At 44.1% G+C, this 25,391-nt stretch overlaps 1 protein-coding gene across 5 annotated transcripts in view; it reads right to left on the reverse strand.

Annotated features, from left to right (window-relative positions):
* The window catches only part of DOCK5 (dedicator of cytokinesis 5), a 222,953-nt gene that overhangs the window by 156,340 nt on the left and 41,222 nt on the right, over positions 1-25,391 (reverse strand). For all 5 annotated transcript variants that reach the window (XM_086703428.1, XM_086703427.1, XM_086703426.1 and 2 more), the window contains exon 2: positions 4,837-4,920. In XM_086703428.1, coding sequence (XP_086559554.1) covers positions 4,837-4,920 — 84 coding nt within the window. The remainder of the gene's footprint in view (positions 1-4,836; positions 4,921-25,391) is intronic.

The raw sequence follows: 25,391 nt of genomic DNA on the forward strand, positions 1-25,391 counted from the left end.
ACACGAGCAGTACACACGGCGGGTTCTCCGTCCCTGCGCCCATTTTTAGTAGCAAATGAAGTTCAGGAGCAAGGTGACAGAAAGCAGTGAGTGATAAGCGATAGCAGGGCACTCATTTGGGCTGTGATCTGGGGGCAAAACTCAAGTAATCAGACCGGCACTTCCCCAAAAGGAAAAGTTATTATATGACCCAGGAATTCCACTCCTAGGAACATACCTAGGAACAAGAGAACCGAAAACATACGTCCACACGGAAACCTACACATAAAGGGTTAGAGCAACATTACTCATAACAGGTGAAAAGTGTAAACAGCTTAAATGTCCATCAACGGATGAATGGATAGATGAAATGTGATGTAGGCATACAATGAGTGTTATTGAGCCATAAAAAGATAGGAAGTATCGATACCCACTGCAACAACGACGAGCCTTAAAACCATTGCACTCAGCTAGTCACAAAGGGCCCCATGTTATATGAACGGTGTAGACGGGACAAATCTCCTGAGACAGACACGAGGTTGGTGGTTGCTTGGAGCTGGGGGATTATGGCCACCAAACGGGTACAGGGATTCTCTCTGGGTTCATGAAAACGTTCTGCAAGTAGACAGTGATGACGATTGCCCTTTAAAGCACAAGGATTGCCCTTTTAAGGATTGTATCCTTTAAATGGGTAAACGGTATGGTATTTGAAATAGATCTCAACGCAGCGGTTATTAAAAACAAAGACAACAAAACTCATGCAATAACCAAATCCTTCTGCAGTCTGCTGCGGATGGGGGCAATGTTGGAGCCTCCCATATTTCCCTCATAAAAGGAGAACAACTCTGCCTATGATACCTGGGGTTTTGTGGAGGTGACTGCCACCCTCTCTTACTCTCCACGCTAGCTTGCCTTGCTCCGTCAGGCTTGCTTTGGTCCTGTCTTTTGTCTTCATTCCTTTAACGGACTTCTGCAGAACACCTACTGTGTGCCAGGTGCTGTGCAAGGCGCCGGCCCTACAGACGCAAGACGAGCTGGCTTTGCCTTCAAGAAGCTACCACTTTCATAATTATTCATGCGACCACAGGCCAGGAAACAGCAAAAGGAAGAGCCGTGAGTGGTTTTCGGTGATGGGTTGTGGGCAGAAAAGAATTTTCCGTAGCTGGGCTCCAGAAAGGTAGACTCATGTCCATACGGGAAAAAGCACACACAGGTCTGGTGTGCGAATATCTCAAAGGCAGGGTGGGGCGGAGTGTGCAGGAGGAGGGGGAGCCCCAGGAGCCAAATCAGACAGGAAGCTGGAAGACACAAAACCCCTCAGGCCATGAAATAGTGCCAGCATTAGCCTTAAATTCCATCTGGCAGTACTCTGGGCGTTTCCATCTTGTTTATTTATTTATTTATTTTTTTTAAAGGAAAGAGGAGATGGGGGAGGAGGGAGAGAAGTTATTACTCAGCATTTCCACCCTGTTTAATGTTTGCAAAGTACTCCTGCACTCACTTAGTCCTGAACTGCCTGAAATAATAAAGGAATTTGAGAACCCAGCCAAGAACTCGAAGTACTTAGGAGACATAAGAACCTATCACTGCATCTGGCAAGGTGGGCACTATTAAAAAAAAAAAAATTAATCCCAGGGGCCCCTGGGTGGCTCAGTCGGTTAAGCAAGCGTCTGACTTCGGCTCAGGTCACGATCTCGCGGTTGGTGAGTTCGAGCCCCGCCTCGGGCTCTGTGCCGACAGCTCCGAGCCTGGAGCCTGCTTTGGATTCTGTGTCTCCCTCTCTCTCTGCCCCTCCCCTGCTTGTGCTCTGTCGCTGTCTCAAAAATAGATAAAACATTTTTTAAAAATTAAAAAAAAAATTAATCCCCTAAAATGAGCACTATATAAAGACATAATCCAATACGATAATCTCCGTAAAACCGACAGGCCTCTTGGTGGTGGTAAAGGAACTCCGTAAGCTCATGTTCTAAGTCTGCCCATTCATACCTTGACACACACCAGGTTTCAAATGGGCACGGACATCCTTTTTTGACGTGAAAGAGTCCTGCGGCACCCCAAATATTTTATGGTAGCAGTTAACAAGAACATCAGCTTCCTGCGGTCAGGACTGGAGCACCGGGACCATCATACTCAAGACGCAGCATCGATGAAGTGACAGGTATTTGTGTGACTGCCTATCAGCTGGGCCAGCACCAGCGAGCTCCAAAACACCAGGAGCACTGTGGCTTTTGGCCTCAAGCTCCAGAAGGTGCTTGAAATGGAGGTGCTCGTGGATCTGGATTACGTTTCAATCCAACCAAGCTCAGTGACCTCCTCGGCTGGCTCCAGAGGAGTACTACCTTGAGGAATGTCCATGGGTCAACTGGGAAACCACTCGGTAAAGACAGAGCACAAATTTAAAAGGACCATTATATGAATCGTAGGAGGACAGAGTGCTTCAATGAGCGATTCCAAAAAACTATGTTCGGGTCACGTAACGATGAAGACAGAGCGTTGCAAATGTATTCAAAAGACATCACCTACTTTATTTCCAATCAACTCTCCGCTCTTCCCTCCTACACTCCACAGGACACTTGGAAAAACTTGACAAAACCCACCACATGCACACATACTGCAACTCTACTACGGTCAAACGGGAATTACCAGGTCGAGATCTGAAAGAGATCAAACCTTAGAGAGACGAGGCCAGCGTGTGAGGCTCCTCTCTTCTTGGGGCAACTGCCGAATTAAGAAAAGTTTCCTGAATGGCGAAGCAGCGTTTCTGATGGCCTGGTGGGTCCAGGAGAACAAAAATGGGGAGTCCTAGACCGCCAATGAGTTGGCTGTAATTTCGGACAAACTAGACTAAGGAAAAAAGCAATCCTACAGACAAAACTAACGGTAAAAAGATTTAATAAACAGGAATTAAAAGTTCAAACTGTTTAGAGGCGCCTGGGTGGCTCAGTCAGTTGAGCGTCCAACTCTTGATTTCAGCTCGGGTCATGATCCCAGGGTCGTGGGATTGAGCCCTGCATCAGCCTCCACACTGAGGGTAGAGCCTGTTTAAGATTCATTCTCTTTCTCTCTCTCTCTCTCTCATTCCCCTCCACCCCCTGTTCTCGGCCCCTCTCCCCTGCTTGCACTCTCTCTCTCTAAAAAAATTTTTAAAGTGCAAATTGTTTCAGTATAACAATTCTAAAATTGTACGTACCTAAAAATAGGTCTGAAAATATATAAGGCAAAAAACTGACATCACCGTAAATCATCATCATTGACATAAACTGTAAGCATGGTGAACGACTGAACGCTGTTCTCTGATGGAAAATGGAGGAAAACAATGATGTACAGCAAATTTGAAAAAAAAAAATGATAAAGAAATAAGAATCTAACCGTCATCCACAGATGGTCCTAACATACATTCTTTTCAAGCCTATACGGAAGAGTTTCCAAAGCCAAACACATGCCTTCTGCCTGTACAATGCAAAAACGTGTAACACAGATACTAGCTAGAATGGATAAATCTGGCCCCTGACAAAGAAGTATGACCTAGTAAGGCCTGAGGGGACTGTGGTTTCAACAAGCAAAGCAGTCTTGAGATCAGACAGTAAGTAGATTGTCCCTTGTGTCTTGGTGATTTAGGGACAACATGGAACCGATGTTGGGCTGGACCTGAGATGGCGAGGATGAAAAGAGCAAAGAGAGGGGGGTGTGGGGAGAGTCTGCACAGCCCTCTCCCCCTTCTCCCTGCCCCTGGGAGCTGCATGGCTGTGCTTTGAGTTGTGTGGAAGGGAGAGGAAACCCTGGCCCCCTGCCTAAACATAAAGGGAGGCAGCAGGGATAATAGAGTCTTCTATGCAATCAGGCAGAATGACTTAGCTTTTCTATGGCCAAACCCTGCTTCCTTTTCCCCTGGCTTCCCAGCTTTTCTTCCCCATTCTAGGCAAGTGCATTAGATTCCTAATGGCCACCTTTGCTATTCCGCCATCGCAAGCATTTACGTGGATGAGGGCAAGTGTGGATCCTGAAAATCTAGAGATCCTGATTCTAAGAAGCTTCACCCTCTGAGAAAAGTCTTCCTTGCTGCCCACCTTCTTCCTGCCTTACTCTTCAGAGGGAATAAACGGGCCCCGAAAACTGGTCTTTGCTTTGATCCTCAACTTCGGTGGCCTGGACGCATGTTGGTGGTACTCTGGGATTTGAATTTGAAATGTGGATACGTGGAGGGGTCCTGCCGGGATTCAAGCTCCACTGACATGGAGCTACAAGCCTCGGGTGGGGTGGGATGCGGGGGGGAGTGGGCACGACCTATGCTTTTCAGACAAACCAGGCGTGCTGAGTACTTCCCTACGGCCCACTGACAGGTTAACTGGACCACCTCCCTAGCCTGACCTAATTGCAGGAAATATACTACGGGGCTTTCTGGACCTGCTGTAGGCCTGACCTAGTTCTGTGAAAGAATCTCAGCAGCACCAGTAAGTCTCTCCCTCATTTCTCCCCCAATCTGGCAACATTTAGTGCCGAGTAGAAAGAGCCACTTAATCGGCAGTGTTTCCTTTGCGCGGCAGCCAATCCAGGGTCCCACGTGGCTCCTCCCGGGCCAGCACTGTGTCGGATCCTTCTGCATCCGCGGCTTGGGGTTCAGCTATTCATATGCTCTGACGTTCTGGGGTCTGAGCACGGTGGCACTCATGTATTTGGCTGGCTGTGTTGGAAATCACTCTCAGCACAAAGTTGTATAGCCTAAGTACTTCCTGGGTTTTTTTACTAGCACCATTTCAGGAAGTAAGGCACGCTGATGTTTGCTCGAAGTGCCTTATTAATAAGTAACTTCCACTGTGCTTCCCTTTCCCCGTCTGGCAGAAGGCCATCCAGACTTACCCTCATACATCTCCAGGATGTGAACTGTGTCTCCGATCTCCAAGGAGAGCTCCACATCTTGAGAGGCATTGTAGTTATAGATCGCTGGAAATGAGAAAGACACGGGGGAAATGGCATCAGTGGCGGTTAAAATACAAGTCACTACACAGCACAGTCAGTGGTTAATGAATTACTTATGGAACGAACAGCCCTCTATTTAAGGATTTTGTGTGAATCACCCACTGTAAAGCAGAGGACATCCTCCTAAACCCCCGTTACTGGTAATTTACACTCGTTCTTCCATCCGGCAAAAATTGGTTGGCTGTCTACAACACGTTGTGTTTGAGGCCGGGGACAGAGACAAAACCCACAGGTGGGGTCCCTGCCCCAGGGGTTTTTAATAGTCCAGTAGAGGGAGGAAGATATTAAATGTATTGTATTACAGAAACAACTACTTAATTTCAATTGTGGGAAGAGTTATGAAAGAAAACACCAGGCTACAATGAGAATGCAGTGTGGGTTTCTGTAGGTGGGTCCCTTGTCCATCAGACAACAGCCAGCCTCCATCACCACTGAGCTCAAGATCTCTAAGACACAGAATGAGCCATCTCCCGGCTTCGCTGGCACAGTAATTGGGAGTCAAAAGGCCACTTTGAGTCCCATCTACCCTGTAGGAGCAGACTAACGCACAGTGCAATGTGGAGACGGCCATCTTTTCCCAGGTCTGGGCGTCCTGGGGAAATGGATTGCCCAGCACCTCCGCATCAAGGTGACCTCAATCACCACATCCTCAGGACTGGCAGTGACTAGGCCAGATTATGGAAAACAGGCTAAGTCTGATGATTCAAAAAGACGACAACCCCGTCTTAAGATGGGTAAGGGCTCCGAAGAGACATTTTACCAAGAATCATATATGCTGGCTAAGAAACACATGAAAGGGTGCTCATCGTCATTAGTCATCAAGGAAATGCAAATTCACCACAAGATACCATTTCACACCCACTAGAATGGCTATGGGTTTTGTTTGTTTGTTACGTTTATTTATTTGAGAGAGAGAGACAGAGAGAAAGCGAGCCGGGGAGGGGCAGAGAGAGGGAGAGACAGAATCCCCAGCATGCTCCGAGCTGTCAGCACAGAGTCTGACACGGGGCTCGAACTCACAAACTGTGAGACCATGAGCTGAGCTGACATCAAGAGCAGGACACTGAACTGACGGAGCTACCCAGACACCCCGGCTAGAGTTTTAAAAAGGTAGACAAATGGCAAGAATGTGGAGAAACTGGAACCCTCACTCATGGCCGGCAGGAATGGAAGACGACACAGCCTCTTCGGAAAACAGTTTGACAGTTTCTTAAGCCACACATAAATTTCCAGTACATTCCCAGCAATTACATTCCCCACTCACTCTGAAGAGAAATGAAAACACATCTACGCGGCAACTTTCTGTGACTATTCCCAGCTGCTATGGTAGGCAGAAAAATAGCCTCCCAAAAGATAGTCACATCAGATTTCTGGAAACTGTGAATGCTACCTTATGCAGCAAAACATTTAGGCGCGCCTGGGTGGCTCAGGTGGGTAAGCGTCTGACTTTGGCTTAGGTTGTGATCTGGCAGTTCATGGGTTTGAGTCCCGCGTCCGGCTCTGTGCGGACAGCTTGGAGCCTAGAGCCTGGAGCCTGCTTTGGATTCTCCCTCTCTCTCTCTCTGCTTCTCCCCTGCTTGCTCGAGCTCTCTCTCTCTCTCTCAAAAATAAATAAACATTAAAAAAAAGAATTGGGGTAAGTTAAGGATCTTGAGAGGAAGAGCGTTTTCTGGATCATCAGTGTGGGTCCTAAAGGCAATCACATGTGTCCTGGTAAGGGAGGGCCAGAGGGAGTTTTGGGAGATGCACGGGAGAGAAGGAAATGTGAAGGCGGTGGCAAAGACTGAACCGCTGTGACCTCCAGTCAGGGACAGACACAACCACCAGAGGAGGTGGCAAGAAATGGAATCTCCTCAAGAGCCTCTAGAAGGAGCACTGGCTATCAACACCTTCACCTTACACTTCTGGTCTTCAGAGCTGTGAACATAAACTTCTGTTGTTTTAAGCCACTGAGTTCGTAGTAATTTGTCACAACGGGTCACAGGAAACCAAAGTAGCAGTATTTACAACAGCCCAAAAGTGGAAATTACCCATCCACTGATGAACAAATAGATACGTAAAATAGGATCGATCTATACGATGGAACACTACTCAGCAGTAAAAAGGGATGAAATAAGGACACAGGCTACAACACAGGTGAACTTCAAAAAATTTATGCCAAGGGAGGGGGTGCCTGGGTGGCTCCGTCGGTTAACTGGCTGACTTCGGCTCAGGTCATGATCTCACGGCTCATGAGTTCGAGCCCTGCGTCAGGGTCTGTGCTGGTAGCTCAGATCCTGGAGCCTGCTTCCATTTCTGTGTCTCCCTCTCTCTCTGCCCCTCCCCTGCTCACACTCTCTCTCAGAAATAAACATTAAAAAAAAAAATTTTTTTTTTTTAAATTATGCTAGGGGTGCCAGGGTGGCACAGTCGGTTAAGCGTCTGACTATTAATCTTGGCTGAGGGCATGATCTCACAGCTCATGAGTTCGAGCCCCGCATCAGGCTCTGTGCTGATGGTGCAACACCCACTTGGGATTCTGTCTCCTGCTCTCTACCCGCTCCCCGACGTGTGTGCACATGCTCTCAAAAATAAGTAAACTTAAAAACATTTAAAAACCATGCTAGGGGCACCTGGGTGGCTCAGTCGGTTAAGCGTCCGACTTCAGCTCAGGTCACGATCTCGCGGTCCGCGAGTTTGAGCCCCGCGTCGGGCTCTGGGCTGATGGCTCAGAGCCTGGAGCCTGCTTCCAATTCTGTGTCTCCCTCTCTCTCTGCCCCTCCCCCGTTCATGCTGTGTCTCTCTCTGTCTCAAAAATAAATAAATGTTAAAAAAAATTAAAAAAAAAAAAAACCATGCTATATGAAAGTCCCATACCAAAAAATCCCGTATTTTAGACCTCTATTTATTTGCGATGCCTAGAATAGGCAAATCTACTGGAAATCGTGCAGCAACCAGTAATCACTTGTTGCCTGGGCAGGGGAGAGGATGGAATAGCAACTGAGCACAAACCAGGCACCAAGGGAGCTTTTCAGGCAGGTGGAAACATCCCCAAACTAGATTTTGGTGGTGGGTACACAACTCTGTAAATTTACTAAAAGTCATCCAGCTTGAAAGGGACAGATTTTACAGTATATAAATCAGAGTTCAATAAACCTGCTTTTGTCTGTTTGTTTGTTTCAGCAGGTTTGTTTCTTGCCCTCGCTCTCTTGGTAAGAGAGATCTGCGTGGTTCTAGGAAAAAAGAATCACCTTTAGAGATTCTGTTCTTGCCATTCACCTGATGATCCAAGGAACCAAGATGTTCCCCATCCCTGCAGCTCTAACGAGCACGTGAGGATGGTCGCTAACTCATCTGCCAGATCCCACAAAGGTCATTGCCAACTGTGGGTACTTCCTGCTCTTTCTTTTAAAAAAAAAAAAAATTTTTTTTTAACGTTTATTTATTTTTGAGACAGAGAGAGACAGAGCATGAACGGGGGAGGGTCAGAGAGAGAGGGAGACACAGAATCTGAAACAGGCTCCAGGCTCTGAGCCATCAGCACAGAGCCTGACGTGGGGCTTGAACTCACGTACCGTGAGATCATGACCTGAGCCGAAGTTGGACACAACCGACTGAGCCATCCAGGCACCCCTTCCTGCTCTTTCTTGAACCTGCAACACATCCTGTGACTGCAGCTGGCCTGGAGGCTTCTCCCTACATCACAGGCCGTCAGCGATGGAGTCCACACCTCTAGCCACATCTTTTCCAAGCAGCTTATTTGAAGGGACTCACCCAAAGAGTGTTCTTCTGTAGTCTTGGCACAGAAACCTGGACAAGTTGTGTTGAAATGAATTTACTATTGAGCTTTTGGACTAGACAATGAATTCCGAACACGGCTTGGCTAATGAAGTGGGTTAGGAGAAGCTGCAGAGGCTGTAAACATAGCAGTGAGTTCCTGATGGATTCCTCGACCCAATGAAGTTCACTTCCTTCGTGTGAGAGCCAGGGGACTCAACTGTGTTGCCCACTAAGTAAATGTCTGGTTTACTATAGAAAACGTAGATCTCATAGCCTTGACTCCCCCTAGTCCCCATTCACTGGGGAATAGTTCCTTCCAGCGGCCCCCCCTCTCAGATGGAAACAGGAAGTAATGAGAGTGACGTGTCACAACGTGTTGGGTAATGACCAAGCTCTATCTCTTCCTCGTTCTTAGTTATCAGAAAGTAGGTAGAAACTCTCAAAGGCAGCATCCAGCAAAGAGCTACCAAGGATTGTTATAAACACACACACACACACACACACACACACACACAACATATAGACCAATATGTTTCCTTAACTCCTAGATTCCTAAATTTTCCAAAATTCTCCTGGCCTTACTCATCCACGTTAGTCTCCATCATCTGCCAAATGCTACCCTCTGCTCCAGTCAAGACTCCTACGGTCTCCCTAAAGTCTGTGTTCACTCACGGTTTATCCCTCTTTGGAACAACAGCTCATTTTTTGGATACACACACATAACAATCTGAAACTCCCATTCACAATGCTATTCAACAAGTGACGGGGGGGGGGGGGGTCCCTGGTAGCCTACAGGAATCTCTTTCTCCTGACATCTGACATCTTTTCCTTCCGACGCAGTTTGGGTAATTAATCGCAGATAACTTTGCTAATCATCCGCCACCAATTCGAAAGGAAAACTCCTCACAAACGAGGACCCCGTTGCATCTTATTTTCGTCTCTTTCACATTTCCAGACCCTGGATTAGATGCAAAGAAGGTGCTCAAGGCACAAGAGTGACTTTTACAGAAGCTACCAATCGATTCGGTTACTCACCGCTTCTTCCCCAAACTTTAAGATGCGTCTGTCTTCCTGAGAAACGACAGCTGTGGTTCTGCACCGCTCAAGAGAGGGATATCAAAATCACCGCGCCTGCTGCTTTTTGCTTATTACACAAGAGAGAATCCGCCTGCCCAACCCCAGCTTGCGAAAGATTCCCATGGGAAGCACATCCCTCCCAAAATGCCTTTCGCTGCAGTAAAGTCGTCTGTTAGAGGACGTTCATCTGTTTCACATCTTCGGGCAGAAATGCCAACGAGCTTCCCGACCACTCAGGGCTGTCCTGTATTCGTTCCAAAGGCGCACTTTGGAACTACGCCCTCCCTCTCCCGCTCCTTATTACACCTCATTTCCATTGTATTGTGTACGATTTTACTTCCACACGCAATACGATAACTACAAGAAGTGCACGCCATGTACCGCAATGACTTAATGAGGAAACAGATTCACAAGAGGCAGACACCTTGCCCCAAGTAACCCAGCTTTACAAACAGCAAAGCTGGTAAGGGAGGCAGCCCTGTGATGATGCCTTCCTCACATTTTACAAGGCTGCTCCAGAATGGTGCCTGGAAACCAAGAGTAGAGGCTCACAGATTCTCAACGTGATGCCTGCCTTAGATTTCTCTCGTACAATGGGAACCCAACGTCCAAAAACAAGCTTGATTATACACGAATCGATGACTGGTAATCGTGTCGTCTGCTAGGCTGGTGCTGTTTTTAAAAACAGGCATACAGCTAGCGCTCAGCAGATTGTGCCTTCTCCCCTGGAATGTGAGTAATTCTTATGGAGAAAGACAGATAAAGGGGGAAATGAGGGAAACTCTGAGGGTTAAACAAAACACAACTGAAGACTCAACTATGCCACTTAGACATGCATGACCTTGAATGAGTTCCTCAGTGGGAGCCTCGGTTCCCTGTCTGTAAACTAGGCATCAGATCAGATGACTCTAAGGGTCCCTGTGGCTCCAAAATCCCCTGATTCATGAGGTGATGAAAAGAAGCAGGAGAAGCAAGTTGTGCTGTTTTGAACTGGCGGGCCCACCGCAATCTCTTGTTTTGTCTGAGGAAATTAAACAAGAACAGGGGTTGCTGAATATAAATTGCCTAGCTGGCTGCTATGCGCAAGGTTGGGAGAGACGAATTGCGAACTGCGGGGATTTCCCCCTAAGCAGCTTACTGTTTAGATCATCAAAGTGTGATTTTGCACAGCCACGTAGGTAAGACGGTATGTCTACAGATGTCAAACAGCTTGCATTTTATCAAATCTTTGATTTGGCCTTTCCTTTTAAACCAGGCTTGTAGGAGGGAGGAAAAAAGAACTTTGAGGTCTTCAGACTCTGCGACAAGAGAACAACAAAATAACACGAACAGGACCCAAAATGAGGATGGGTTTTGACAATGAAAAGTCTATGTGTTACTAGTGGTTAATCTGTCTAATGAATCAGGTTCGTTCACGAATCTTCAAATTACAAGCCCTTGAAGAATAACACAACATGACATTTTCTATTTAGTCGTTTGGTAGAATCTACAAAAGGAAGATCCAGCAAGCCCAGAATAAGGTCCCAATCTGAGTTACTGTTCAGAAAATTGAAAAAGATGACCAAACTTCATCTTCTTCATTATTATCTTGACCTACCTACTCTCAGCCATCAGAACTACAAAAACTTGAAAAAGGCACATCTCACGTTTGATCTTTGCCCTGGAGTTAACGCGGGGATGTCCCGAATGGCCAGGTGGACTTTTTTCTTTTGCTCTTTAATTCCAGTCTACTGTAAGGACCAGAGGATCAGATTCAACAGCAGGTCTGACCCCAAGTAAAAAAATCTATGGTTTTACACTGAGCATTCCATTTAGGTTCCCAACTAATCTTTTCAGGATGAGACGCTCATCCCGCTCTACTCAGAACTCTCCACGCCAGGTGCCATCGAATGAAGACAGCAGCTTATGCTTCTCCCTAACAGTAGAAGCAGTAGAACAGCAGAACCTCCTCCCTCCACAGGAGCAGGTTCTTACGGGCTCCTTAATTCACTCCCTAGACTACTGAGGAGGAGAGGATGTATTGACCAATTCATTGGTAATTCTTTAGAAATCTCTATTTTAAGAATTATATCTACTTGTAGGTGGAGTTGATAATTACACTTAAACTGGAGAGAGGTTTCATAGATCTAAGTTCAACTAATTTACTGATTGGCTCGCTGTTACCAAGTGGTTACTATGGCGCCGTCTCATTTAAACTAATAGGAAATTAAATGTACACAGGATGTTTAAAGGAGCAAAGCTGAAACAAGATTGTTCAAAAGTATGGGGGGGAACTCTGTGATCTACAAACATGCTGAGCTTTTCCCCATAGCTTCCCCATCGAAAAAGTGAAGGCAACAGTACGTTCTTTATACGATTTTGTGAAGCCCAGAGAGGAGGAGGTATGCAGAATCCCCAGGACCGTGACTAATACCTGGTGGCCACCTTCCCTTTTACCCCTTCCCTTTTTTGCCCTGTCCAGCTTCCCACTTTGAGCATGATGGCAACCACATCCTCAAAGATGGATGGACACTATCACCCTCACCAATAAGCCAGTGGAAGTCACTCAATGAAAACTGGGAATCAGGAAGACCTACAGAGAAACAAAACAAACTGGCCCCGATAGGCCTTCCAAGGTTAAGGTTGCTGGACAATGAAGTGCAGGTGTCCCTAAGGACGGCAAAGCCGTTTTCCTACAGGAAGCTAAGAACGGAGTTCCCCTAAGAAGCAGCAGGAGAGCCAGGGACTGTTTGAATATTTTAACCATTCTCTTGCTGTCCCTTCCAGCATTTCTACAGTGACTTAACTGAGGAACCAGGGTGTCAATACCCCAGATGCCTCAATCACTTGCTCACTGTAGTACCCTCAATCTGGACACAACATTACAACGCATTCTAGTATTACTCATGCCTACGGTTCTAGCATCTTCTCTTCTTTTCCACTGATCTCTTTCTTGTTAAGAAAAAGTAAAAGAGAAGAAAACACGAGGGCAAGTAAGGAAGGGTTTTAATGATGAAGTAAGAAAAATCGGACTAATGAGCCCAGAACACTTTCCCCCAACCAAATAAGGTATTAGTCAGGTTCTTCTTGGTATCTCTTCTTATTAAATACAAATTAAATAGATCTGGGGTAAAAACGGTCGGATCTAAGATTGTGTCAAGTTTACTGCCTCTAACTTATGGACAGAAATCATAACTCAGGAATAGAGAATCTGAAGATAAAAGCCACAGATTATTGTGGAATCTAGAACAAGCATCTTGAAATGACGGGCAAAAACGTCAGTGACTCTTTTCTCCATAGAGACCTGAATTTGAGACAAAACACAGCTCACGGAGAAAAGGAATGATCCCTAACCAGGCTGCAAAAGCCATTAATTTGAAAGCATCAAGCTGAAAATAAGAAAACAACCATAGAAGGTTGGGACCTGGGCATACATCTCGGCAGGGCCTGTCCCAGGGCAAGCTTGGCTGGTCGCCCTCCCAGGGCCCACATCCAGGAGGGCCCGATTACATACACCACAGTCACGTCATACTGCGAGCACAGTGAGAAGACAGAGTGTGTGTATACACGGCCAGGAGGGAAGGCAGGGATGAAAAGAGTAAACAGCTAGGGAGAAGGTCAGAGACCAAAGAAATCTGGGAAACCATTTGGTCAAATCTCCCTTGTTTCATAAAGGAGGAAATGGAAGCCGTGGGGTGACCAAATTGCAGTCAGGCCACCGAAGGTCCTTCCCATAGTCTGGCCAAAAAACTACCACCCTGGACTCATACAAGTCATTTAATCTTTTCAGGCTTCAATGTCCTCATCAATAAAGTGACATTTGTGAACTGGTATTTTACCCGCCTCTTAGGGGTTACTGTAAGAAATGAAAGGAAACATAAAAATGAGTAATTTTTAGTCATGTCTTTGGAACCGTGATATTTCAGCATAAAAGACAAGTACAAATTTTAAAAAAAGGATAAGTAAATCTAAGCTAATCTATTTGAATTAGAAATATCAGTACGGGGGCACGTGGGTGGCTCAGTAGGTTAGATGTCTGATTCTGGATTTCAGCTCAGGTCATGATCTCCTGATTCATGGGTTTGAGCACCACGTCGGTGCTTGAGATTCTCTCTCTCCCTCTCTCTCTGCCCCTCCTCTGCTCATAAGCTCTCTCACGTGCGCAAAAAATAAATAAATAAAAATAAAAGTATCAATATGAATTTGGAAATTTTTCCTCCTAAAAATAATAAATATATATGTATATATGTGCATATAATAAATGTATCTGTATATAAGTACATATATATGTAAATACACACACACACATAGATGAATTTCATTTTCACTTGTGGCCATAGTGGGTCAGAGAACACATCAGGGGTCAAGTGAACTCTCTCGTCTGAAAGATCTAAAAAAAATAGGCAAAATATGACTCGTGGTTTTCAGGCACCAACAGCACGTAGTGCAGAGGGATGTCCGACAGAAGAGAAACAGATGAGGTAAGTCTACAGCTGCCTCTGGTTACTGCTTGAAAAGAGTCTCCAGGCAAATGTACAGGGAGAAGAAACACAAACAGACCCTGGTAGTCACCCTAAGATGAGGAAACAGAGTTGAGAATTCAGGGTCAAGGTGGCTAAGATATGCAGGACAGAGAATCAGAGGGGAGTTTCCCTCGAGTCTATCGACAATGACTGGTCGACCCATGTATGCGAAGCAAATACCTGAGGCCAAGGAAAAGAAGCAACGAGAAAAGAACGGAAGAAGCAATTCCCATTCCTCACACAGGGCTAGGAACAGCCCTGGAAAACTCACGTTTTCCACAACCAGAGTAGAGAACTTTGTGATACGTGGCGTCTACTCTGAGTACCAGAAGGGTAGCGCCTAAGAGTAGGGTAGGCAGTGCAACCAGATTGGCCCTAAGGTAAAGGCTGTGTGGGTCCTGCCTAACTGAGACCAAATGCAAATGTGAAAAGAATAAAAATCTTCCTCATAGCTGCATCCCAGAACAAGGCTCACACTCCCAAAGAGATAAAATTTACAATGTCCCAATACCAGTTCAAGATAACCAGGCATGAAAGGATGAAAAGTCAGGAGGTACACAAATCAACAGCAGAAGACCTAAAAATGGCATAGATCAGGCAACGGAGCGTGTTCCAGTTAACTAAAGGAATCGAACCATGCAAAGCATATTCTTTGACTACAATGGAATTAAACTCACGGTCAATAACAGACATTAAAAAAAAAAAAAAATCCCAGAATATTTGAAACTAAACAACCTACCTCTTAACAGTCCCCGGAACATTCATTCGGCCATGTAATCTACCACATTAAGATGAAAAAAAAAGAAAAAGAAAAAGATCATCTCTACCAATGCAGAAAAGGCATTTGATAAAATCTGATATCCAGGCACGAAAGAAACTGTCAGCACTATGATACATCTACTGCTAACATCATATCAAATTGTCAAATATTAAGTATGCTTCTGGGACGAGGCAAGGATGTCTGCTCTCATCACTTCCATTCCACATTTTAATGGTGATTCTAGTGTTTAAATAAGTGTTTAATCTAGTGTTTAACCTAGTGTTTAAATAAGGCAAGAAAAAGAAATAAAAAGCTTTCAAATTGGAAAGGATACACAAAGCTGTGTTTGTTAGAAAATAACATGATCATCTACACAGGAAATCTTAAAGGCATTTACAGAAGAGTCACCAGAACAACCCAATCTGTACCAATATAAAAAAATTTATTGTATTTTTCTTTTAAAAAAAAATTTTTTTTAATGTTTATTTATTGTTGAGAGAGACAGAGACAGAATGCGAGTGGATTAAGGGCAGAGAGAGAGAATCTGAAGCCGGCTCCAGGCTCTGAGCTGTCAGCACAGAGCCCAACACGGGGCTCGAACTCACGAGCCGCGAGATCATGAGCTGAGCCGAAGTCGGACGCTCAACCGACTGAGCCACCCAGGCGCCCCTATTTATTGTATTTTTCTATACTACAACAAGCAAGCTAATAGTGGGTTGTGAGGTAAAGAGCATCTCTTCCTACAGATTCCCAGTGAAACAGCTTGGAAACCAGCGCCCCAGACAGACTCCCGCACAAGTGTACTGAAAAATAGGTTCAAGAATGTTCACAGTAGCAGTGCTGGTAGCAGCAAAACCTGGAATCAGCTCAGTGTCCATTGAAAGGAAAATGGAGAAATAAATTGTGATATATTCGAACATAAAATACACTAGGAAAAACGAATGCATGCAAATTTACACACATACCACTAACAAAATGTTGAGCAAATTAAAAAAAAAAAATCACTGGAGAAATATACACAAGATGATGCTTTTGGAGAAAATCCAAAATCCTGCGAAACTAAATGAATTTGGTTTTTAAGATATGCATGCATATATGGTATAACCATAGGAAAAAAACCCCTGGAAATAAAACACACCAATTTCAGAATATTTTTATATCCAAGCTAGGGCTGGAGTGTTAAGACTATTAGGGGGAAGCATGGACATGTGGCTAATATCCAGAGAATCTTTTTGCAATTCATTGGATTGGGATACACAGGAGGGTTTATTACTGTTTCTCTTTATACGCTTCTCAAGTGTTGCGAATATTCTTTTATGTATGTAATACTCAATTCAAACAATGAAAACCAGTTAGACAGATCTACATGTAAATACACATGGGGGGGTATTTATAACGACAAAATAAACACCTCTTTTACATAAATAATTACATGTTACCATATTCCTTCATATGTATTATTCCTGTGGTCTACAAATGTTAGCACGCATCAAAATCACGTGGAGCACTTGGTAAAACCCAGATTGATGGGCCCCGCATCTAGTTTCCAATTCAGCAGGTTATGAAAGAGGCTCGAGAATTTCCATTTTAACAGGTTTCCAGGTAGCACTGAGGCTGCCCGTTCAAGTCAAGACTTCAGGACCCTCTACGTTACTAGACGAGAGCCTCATAAAAACCAGCAAAGAGCTAACACAGGCCTCATTTGGCAGATCAAGAAAAGTAATCTCTGAGAGATTAAGAGATCTGCGGCGTATGTTATTATGAATCATACCAGCCCTGGACTTGTCCAAGCCCCAGTTCTGTATGTATTGATTCTTGGAAGCAACTTAACCTCTTGAGGCCAAAGTTCTATACCTGTAAATTTCACTTATACGATTCTTTTGAGGCGTAAGGGATCATAAAGCGCTTGAATCTGTCCCTGGTATGTAGCAAACCCTGGGGAAATGTTAACTAACTTTACTGCCACTAAGTTAGTAAGCGGTGGAGATGAGATTCAAATCAAGCTCTTCATTTTCAATCAGTGTCAACACAGATGCCTTTTAGTGCCACAAGACAGCATTGAGGAGTGCCACAGAGTCCCACAAATCCTTTTTTTTAAAGGCCGTTTTAGAAACCAGGGCGCCTGGGTGGCTCAGTTGGTTCGGCGTCCAACTTTGGCTCAGGTCATGATCTCGCGGTTTGTGAGTTCGAGCCCCGTGAGGGGCTCTGCACCGATAGCTCAGAGCCTGGAGCCTGCTTGGGATGCTGTCTCCCTCTCTCTCTCTCTGCCCCTTCCCCACTTGTGCTCTGTCTCTCTCTCTCACAAAAATAAACTTAAAAAAAAAAAGACAGTTTTAGAAACCTTAAAGAAGACTTTAATATAAATTCTAAAATCCAACTGCTCTTTGCACTTAAAAGAAAACTAAGAGCCAGAATGAAGTGGCTTAAGATCATACAGCTAGTTAGAGAAAGTCTGAGATGTGTAAGTGGAAATAATTTTTTTCAAGTGATACATAAATGGTCTTTATAATATAAGTAAGCAAGCATGAGGTCTATAAAGATGAGGATCTAAAACTTTCTGATTTACCTTTTTCACACACACACGCACACACACACACACACACACACACACACACAAAAGCGACCAAATGAAATTTTCTTTCCAAGATACAATTGGTTCAAGTCACTTCAATACAAAGATATGGAAAATTCTATCTCATTTCTTCCTGTAATCTAAAGAAAGGCGAATATATTATTTCTCGGATGTAATTTCTGGACAAAAGAAAAATGTAAATTTTGGATTGTATTTCACTATAATCATTTTACATTTTTAAAAATTCACCCGAGGAGTGCCTGGGTGGCTCAGTCGGTTGAGTGTCCGACTTTGGCTCAGGTCATGACCTCGCGGTCTGTCAGTTCGAGCCTCGCATCAGGCTCTGTGCTGACAGCTCAGAGCCTGGAGCCTGCTTGGGATTCTGGGTCTCCCTCTCTCTCTGCCCCTCCCCTGCACACACTCTGTCTGTCTGTCTCTCTCTCTCTCTCTCTCTCTCAAAAATAAATAAACATTAGAAAAATAAAATAAAATAAAAATTCATCCGAGTTCCGCTTTCTTTTCACATAGATTTGAAAATAATCAAAAGCAGGGGTGCCTGGGTGGCTCAGACAGTTAAGCGTCTGACTCTCGATCTCAGCTCAGGTTTTGATCTCATGGACGTTGAGTTCAAGCTCTGCACAGGGCTGCAAGCAGGCATGAAGACAACTGAAAAAAAAATCATCATCATCATCAAAAGCAGAGTTTAGGTAAGTTTTGCTGACTCAACATGCCTCTCAAGTTATCCCCAAAGCATTAAAATATTTTAGGCACGAGTGTTCATAAAAAAATGTTGGTTCGTAAAATACGACCACCTAACCTATGACCCAATCTAAATGTTAATAGCAAAGTAACATTTTCCAACCCGAAGTCTAGGCTTCTTTGTTTTCTGGCATTTAAAAATAGAAATCACTCTAAAGCAAGTGGGAAAATACATTTCCTGGTCTTCCACGTTGGCACGTTATATTTTATTTCAATACAACGAATTAGTCAGGAAGCGGTGACCTATAATAATTTCATCGGTTCCACAGCGTAGTGTTACAGTTCCAACTTCTGCTTCTGTGCTGTGAACCCCAAAGAGAGGACAAAATCATGTACCACCAAAAGGGTAACGCATTTTACGAGCTGCATGTATGACAGAATCACAGACACTTCACTCCCCACTCACATCCCCACCCCACCACTCTGCCTCTGAGGGAATTTTTTATGGTATCAGAGCACAGTATACATAAGGAGGAGAAACGAAAATGGGTCTATTTCCGTTAGACGACTGGCGACACGTCATTGAGTCATGCGGGCTTGACCCCGGCAGAGTCATCTTAGACCTGCTGTTCTCCCCATTCCAGTTCTTGCTGTGTTTGTCTTTGCTAGTCATCTAGAACTCAGGTTACGACTCTTGGATCTCTGCTGATCGCCCTGCTCCCAGTGTCTCCTCATGTATAACACAAGACAAATGATAACTACATCGCAGGGCTGTTGTGGAGATTAAGTAATATCCCTACAACACGTACCATGGGAAGAAGTAGCTATTTCCGGCATTATAACACCAGTCGGCATAATGGTGCCACTCTAACATTTTTCTGACAATACGCGCAAAAATCTTCCGACAGTTCTCTATTTGCCACTGATGCATATGATTGAAGAATTTTCAAAGCTCATTCCTTCCTGAACCTTCTTTGGTAACCCCTTTGCTTGAACAGCCCTCTCTACTTTTCCCCATTTGATTAAATCCTAGCCAGAAAGCGAACTTAGAAAAGCCCAACTCAACTACAGACTAGCTAGCGTAATCCCAGCCTCTGATGGTTTTACCACTTGAGGGATTACAATGTTGTGCCTGTTCCACTGTTTAGAATTTAATCAACCAATCTGCTGTGTGACTTACCTGCCCAGGTGCCTCCTGGGGCTCTGTGCAGAGAGGAGGCTCACATCACTCACGGTCCCATGTGTCCATGGGCTTCTTGACACCTGCCTTCTTGAAGGGGACTGCTCGACAGTGACAAAAGAGGCCCAATGTAGATCTGTCTCTACTTACCTAACTTACAACACTTCCTTCCCCTCACAGAATCTCCTCAAAAGAGAACTAGGAGTGTTCCTGAGAGCGCCCTTCAGTCAAGCCCTGTCTGTACGCCATTGCAGATCAGTCTTAGTTTTTTCTCCTTACCCACGCTAGGCTGTGATCTTGTTAAAAAGTTCCTCTGGGGGCAGGGGGATGGGTTGGGGATGTAAGTGTGGAGTGAGGTGTGTGTGAATATGTGACACGTGAAAATGTGCCAAGTATAGGGATAGGGATGGCACAGCTCCCTTCACAAATAGGGTTGATTCCAGCTTTTCTCTATCTTGATAGTTCCTTGGACCTTTCAAGAAATTTCAGAAAGCGTAAAGTCGGTTGTCTAAGTTTAGAGCCACGTTTCCCCTCTCAATTCTGTCACTTAATAGAAAGTTAAAAAAATATTTTTTATTATTTTTTTCTTAACGTGTATTTATTTTTGAGACAGAGAGAGACAGAGCATGAATGGGGGAGGGGCAGAGAGAGAGGGAGACACAGAATATCAGAAGCAGGTTCCAGGCTCTGAGCCGTCAGCCCAGAGCCCGACGCGGTGCTCGAACTCACGGATCGCGAGATTGTGACCTGCGCTGAAGTCGGACGCTTAACCGACTGAGCCACCCAGGTGCCCCCCAAAAATATTTTTTAATGTTTACTTATTTTTGTTTTGTTTTTTTTTTTTTAATTTTTTTTTCAACGTTTATTTATTTTTGGGAGAGAGAGAGACAGAGCATGAACGGGGGAGGGTCAGAGAGAGAGGGAGACACAGAATCGGAAACAGGCTCCAGGCTCCGAGCCATCAGCCCAGAGCCCGACGCGGGGCTCGAACTCCCGGACCGCGAGATCGTGACCTGGCTGAAGTCAGACGCTTAACCGACTGCGCCACCCAGGCGCCCCAATGTTTACTTATTTTTGAGAGAGACAGAGTGAGAGGCGGGGAGGGGCAGCGAGAGAGAGGGAGACACAGAATCCAAAGCAGGTTCCAGGCTCTGAGCTATCAGCACAGAGCCTGACACGGGGCTCAAACTCACGAACTGTGAGATCATGACCTGAGCTAAAGTCAGATGCTTAACCGATGGAGCCACCCAGGCGCCCCTGGAAAGTTTAATAATATTATTTTTGTTACAAACATTTGAATCTCATCTTTGTCATCCTATGCTTTCTATTTTCTGTAAGTTCTTGTTTTTGTTTCGTTTTTTTCATCTCTTGATCTGTGGACTTTGGTTTCCTTTTCCCTTTCTGGTAATATAAGGTAATTCTCTGTCTAGAGTTTATTCGTATTGGTCAAAAACTGGAAACAACCCAAATGTCCTTCAATAAGAGAATGAGTACACAAGGTGTGGTACATTCACATACTGGAATTCTACTCCGCAATAAAAAGGAACCATTGACACAATATGAATGAATTTCCAGTATATGACATTAAGTGAAAGAAGCCAGACTGAACAGGGGACATACATACTGTCTGATTCCATTTATATACCATTCTAGAAAAGATAAAACTATGGAGGAGTGAGACAGGCCAGTAGTGGCTAAAGGGATGGGAGGGACCAGAAAGGGGCATGGGAAGAAACTAGTAGGGGACGGAAGTATTCCACATTTTTATTGTGGTAATGGCACAAATGAATGATCTCAAAATTCACAGATCTCTGTGCCGCAGAAGGGGATGTGTACTGTTAGTAAATTATACCTCGCTTTTTAAAAATTTTAACAAGATGGGGCGCCTGGATGTCTCAGTCGGTGAAGCGTCCGACTTCGGCCCAGGTCACGATCTCACGGTTCGTGGGTTCGAGCCCCGCGTCGGGCTCTGGGCTGACAGCTCGGAGCCTGCAGCCTGCTTCGGATTCTGGGCCTCCCTTCCCTCCTCCCTCGCTCACTCTCTGGCTCTCCAAAAAAGAAAGTTAAAAAATTTTAACAAGAATGCACAAAAAAGTTTATTCTACTCATGACTGCCCTGCCACTTTAAAAAAAAAAAAAAAAAGGAAAACCTCTGGAACGGATGTTAATTATCAGTATCTTCAATTAGACATTAATCAACCGATGGAAGAAAAAACACTTTAAGATCCTCACATCCCTCCTCACACCACTTCCCAGTACTTCTCCTGGTCTGGCAGTTTCATTGCATAATATTCTAGTTAATCGCTTGTTTTCGTGTAATTTACTTGCTTTTACAAAAATTCCTCTTCCATGCTATTTTGTATCTATAATTAAACTAATGAGTTGTAAAAAAAAAAAAAAAAAAAAAAAAAAGTTAGACAGGGAGGGAGCCAAAGCATAAGAGACTCTTAAAAACTGAGAACAAACTGAGGGTTGATGGGGGGTGGGAGGGAGGGGAGGGTGGGTGACCGGCATTGAGGAGGGCACCTGTCGGGATGAGCACTGGGTGTTGTATGGAAACCAATTTGACAATAAATTTCATATATTGAAAAACAAATAATAAAATAAAATTATTTTATTAAAAAAATAAAATAAAATAATGAGTTATAAGTAGTTTTATGTCTAATTGATTTTTGATTTACGACTAACCTTTTCACAGTATTACTTCCTCATTTTTGCATTACTCAGATTAACCTTTAGGTTGTCTAGAGTAAATCTCTACTATTGTTTGAATACTTGTATCTGCGCCACCACCCCCCCCCCCACCTCCAGATTCATATGTTAAGATCCTAACCCCAAAGGTGAAGGTATGGGCCGGCAGAGCCTTTGGAAGTGATTAGGTCAGGAGGGTGAAGCCCCCACGAAGAGGATCGGTATCCTGTAAATGAGATCCCGCAGAGTTCCCTAGCCAATTCCAGGATATGAGGACACAACAAGCAGTCTGTGAGCAGAGTGTGGGCCCGTATCTGCCATGCTGGTACTCTAATCTCAGACTTCCAGCCTCCAGAACTGTGAGTAGGAAATTTCTGCTGCTGAGTGGGATGCACGGGTGGCTCAGTCAGTTGAGCATCCAATTCTTGATCTCAGCTCAGGTCTTGGTGTCAGGGTCGTGAGTTCAGGCCCTGTGTTAGGCTCTGTGTTGGGCATGAAACCTACTTTAAAAAAAAAAAAAGTTCTGCTGTTTATTACCTACCCAGTGTGCGGTACTTTGTTATAGCTGCCCAAATGGACTAAGACAAACCCCCAATAGTAGTAATTCATTTAATTTGAGCATACACGTGGCACTCTTTCTTGGCTCTTGCATCTGTGAATCGCTGTTGTCTTCAAGTTCAACTGAGTTTAGAATTCTTGGGTGAAATGGGGGCATCTGGGTGGCTCAGTCGGTTAAGCGCCCGACTTCGGCACAGGTCATGATCTCACTGTCGGTGAGTTTGAGCCCCACGTTGGGTTCTGTGCTGACAGCTCAGAGCCTGGATCCTGTTTCAGATTCTGTGTCTCCCTTTCCCTCTGCCCCTTCCCTGCTCGCACTATCTCTCTCTCTCTCTCTCTCAAAAATAAAATTAAAAAAGAAAGAAAGAAAGAAAGAAAGAGAGAGAGAGAGAGAGAGAAAGGAAGGAAGGAAGGAAGGAAGGAAGGAAGGAAGGAAGGAAGGAAGGAAGGAAGGAAGGAAGGAAGGAAGGGAAAGGAAGGAAGGAAGGAAGGAAGGAAGGAAGGAAGGAAGGAAGGAAGGAAGAAAGAAAGAAAGAAAGAAAGAAAGAAAGAAAGAAAGAAAGAAAGAAAGAAAGAATTAATTCTTGGGTCAATCAACCTTTTGCTCAAAAGATTCAAGTAGACAAAGAAGACCACGAAATAGAAACATATCAAGTTCCTGTAAGATAAAATATTAGTTCTCAGTAAAGATCTCAATGCTCTAAATAAAAGGTTTACTAAATTAAATTCCAATTAAGACCGCAAATGGAGTCTTACAGAGTTTGATACATAAATCATAATGAAGTTTACCTGGAAGAATAAATGTATGAAAAAAATTAAAAGTATTTTGAAAATGAATAATTAACAAAAGGAGACTTGCCCTCAACAGATTTTTTTTGAAGCTACAATAATGAAACCAAGGTGATTATTTAGAATAGATCAGCTGAACAAAATTTTAAAAATCCAGAAATAGGGGCGCCTGGGTGGCGCAGTCGGTTAAGCGTCCGACTTCAGCCAGGTCACGATCTCGCGGTCCGTGAGTTCGAGCCCCGCGTCAGGCTCTGGGCTGATGGCTCAGAGCCTGGAGCCTGTTTCCGATTCTGTGTCTCCCTCTCTCTCTGCCCCTCCCCCGTTCATGCTCTGTCTCTCTCTATCCCAAAAATAAATAAACGTTGAAAAAAAATTAAAAAAAAAAAATCCAGAAATAGGCCCAAGTATAGTAAAGTGGTAAATTATAAAATGGGCAATCTGAGTAAGATAGAGAAGAAATAATTTAATAGATGTTGCCAAAATATTTGTCTTACTGGGTAGAGAAAAAATAAGTTTGAGGTGCCCTCACACCATATATGAAAACAAATTTGAGATGGATTAGGGATTTAATAAAATAAAAATCATAAAAATACTAAAAGAAAAATATAGAGCAATATATAACTCTGGAAAAAAAGAAAGCCTTTCTTAGCTGATAGCCAGGTCAAATAGCAAAAAGGATTGCAGATCTGGTCAGAAAAAAATTTAAACTCCTATAGAACAAAAGGCCATAAAATGACATGAAAAATGAATCACAAACGGAAAAAATTATAACACACTGGTATGATCATATCAATAATGCAGAAAAAGCTTTGATAAAATCCAGTAACCATTCATGAAACTGTGATTTATAAGTAAGAAATAAATATTTAGTCTTCATCCTGTTTGTAACACAGAGTCCCTAAAACTTTGGAATTTCCTAGGTGATAAGAGTATTAGGAGCATCTTTTGTTCTATTACTGGTCTTTGACCTTGATTTCTGACACAGTGCTCCTGAAACCCTTGTAATTTCCTGGGTGATAGAGTGCTTTCTGTTCTAATGAGGTAACTCAGGGTGGGCTCCTGGATGAGGGCTGGTCACTGGAAAGACCAAGTCATGATTAGAAGCTTGGAATTTTCAGTCCCACTCCCCATTCTCTTGAGAAGGGAGAAGGGCTAAAAATGGAGTTAATGATAATCAGGGCTACTTGATGAATCCTCCATAAAATCCCTCAGTACAGAGTTTGGAGAGCTTCCAGGTTGGTAAACACATGAATACACCCTTTCTACATACCTTGCTTCATGTACCTCTTCCATCTGGCTGTTCCTGAGTTATATCCTTTTATAATAAATTGGTAATGTAATAAGTCCCCAGAGTTCCATGAGCCACTCTAGCAAATTAAACCTAAAGAAGAGGTTGTGGGAACCTCTGATTTACAGCCAGTCAGTCAGAAGGACAGGTAACAACCTGGACTTGCAATCGGCATTCTGAATTGGAGATCATTAGAATCTTTGATTTGTAGTAGGACCTCAAGAAATACAGGTAACAACCTGGGCGTGAAACTGGCGTCTGAAGGTTTGGGGGGAAAACCTTATAGGACCGACCCCTTAACCTATAGAATTTGACACTATCTCCAGACATATAGTGTCAGAACTGAGTTGAATTGTATTGATATCCAAAACATCGCTTGTTGGGGTATGCGGGGAACCCCCCTCCCCATACACACACACACACACACACACACACACACACACACACACACACACACACTCACATTGGAAGTGGTACCAGAACCAACTTACCATTCATGACAAAAACTCTCAGTAATCTAGGAATACAGGGGAATTTCTTCAACTTGATAAGAAGTATCT

The sequence above is a fragment of the Puma concolor genome, chromosome B1 (assembly GCF_028749965.1).
Source record: "Puma concolor isolate L17-30 chromosome B1, mPumCon1.1.hap2, whole genome shotgun sequence".
NCBI classification, from domain to species: Eukaryota; Metazoa; Chordata; class Mammalia; order Carnivora; family Felidae; genus Puma; species Puma concolor.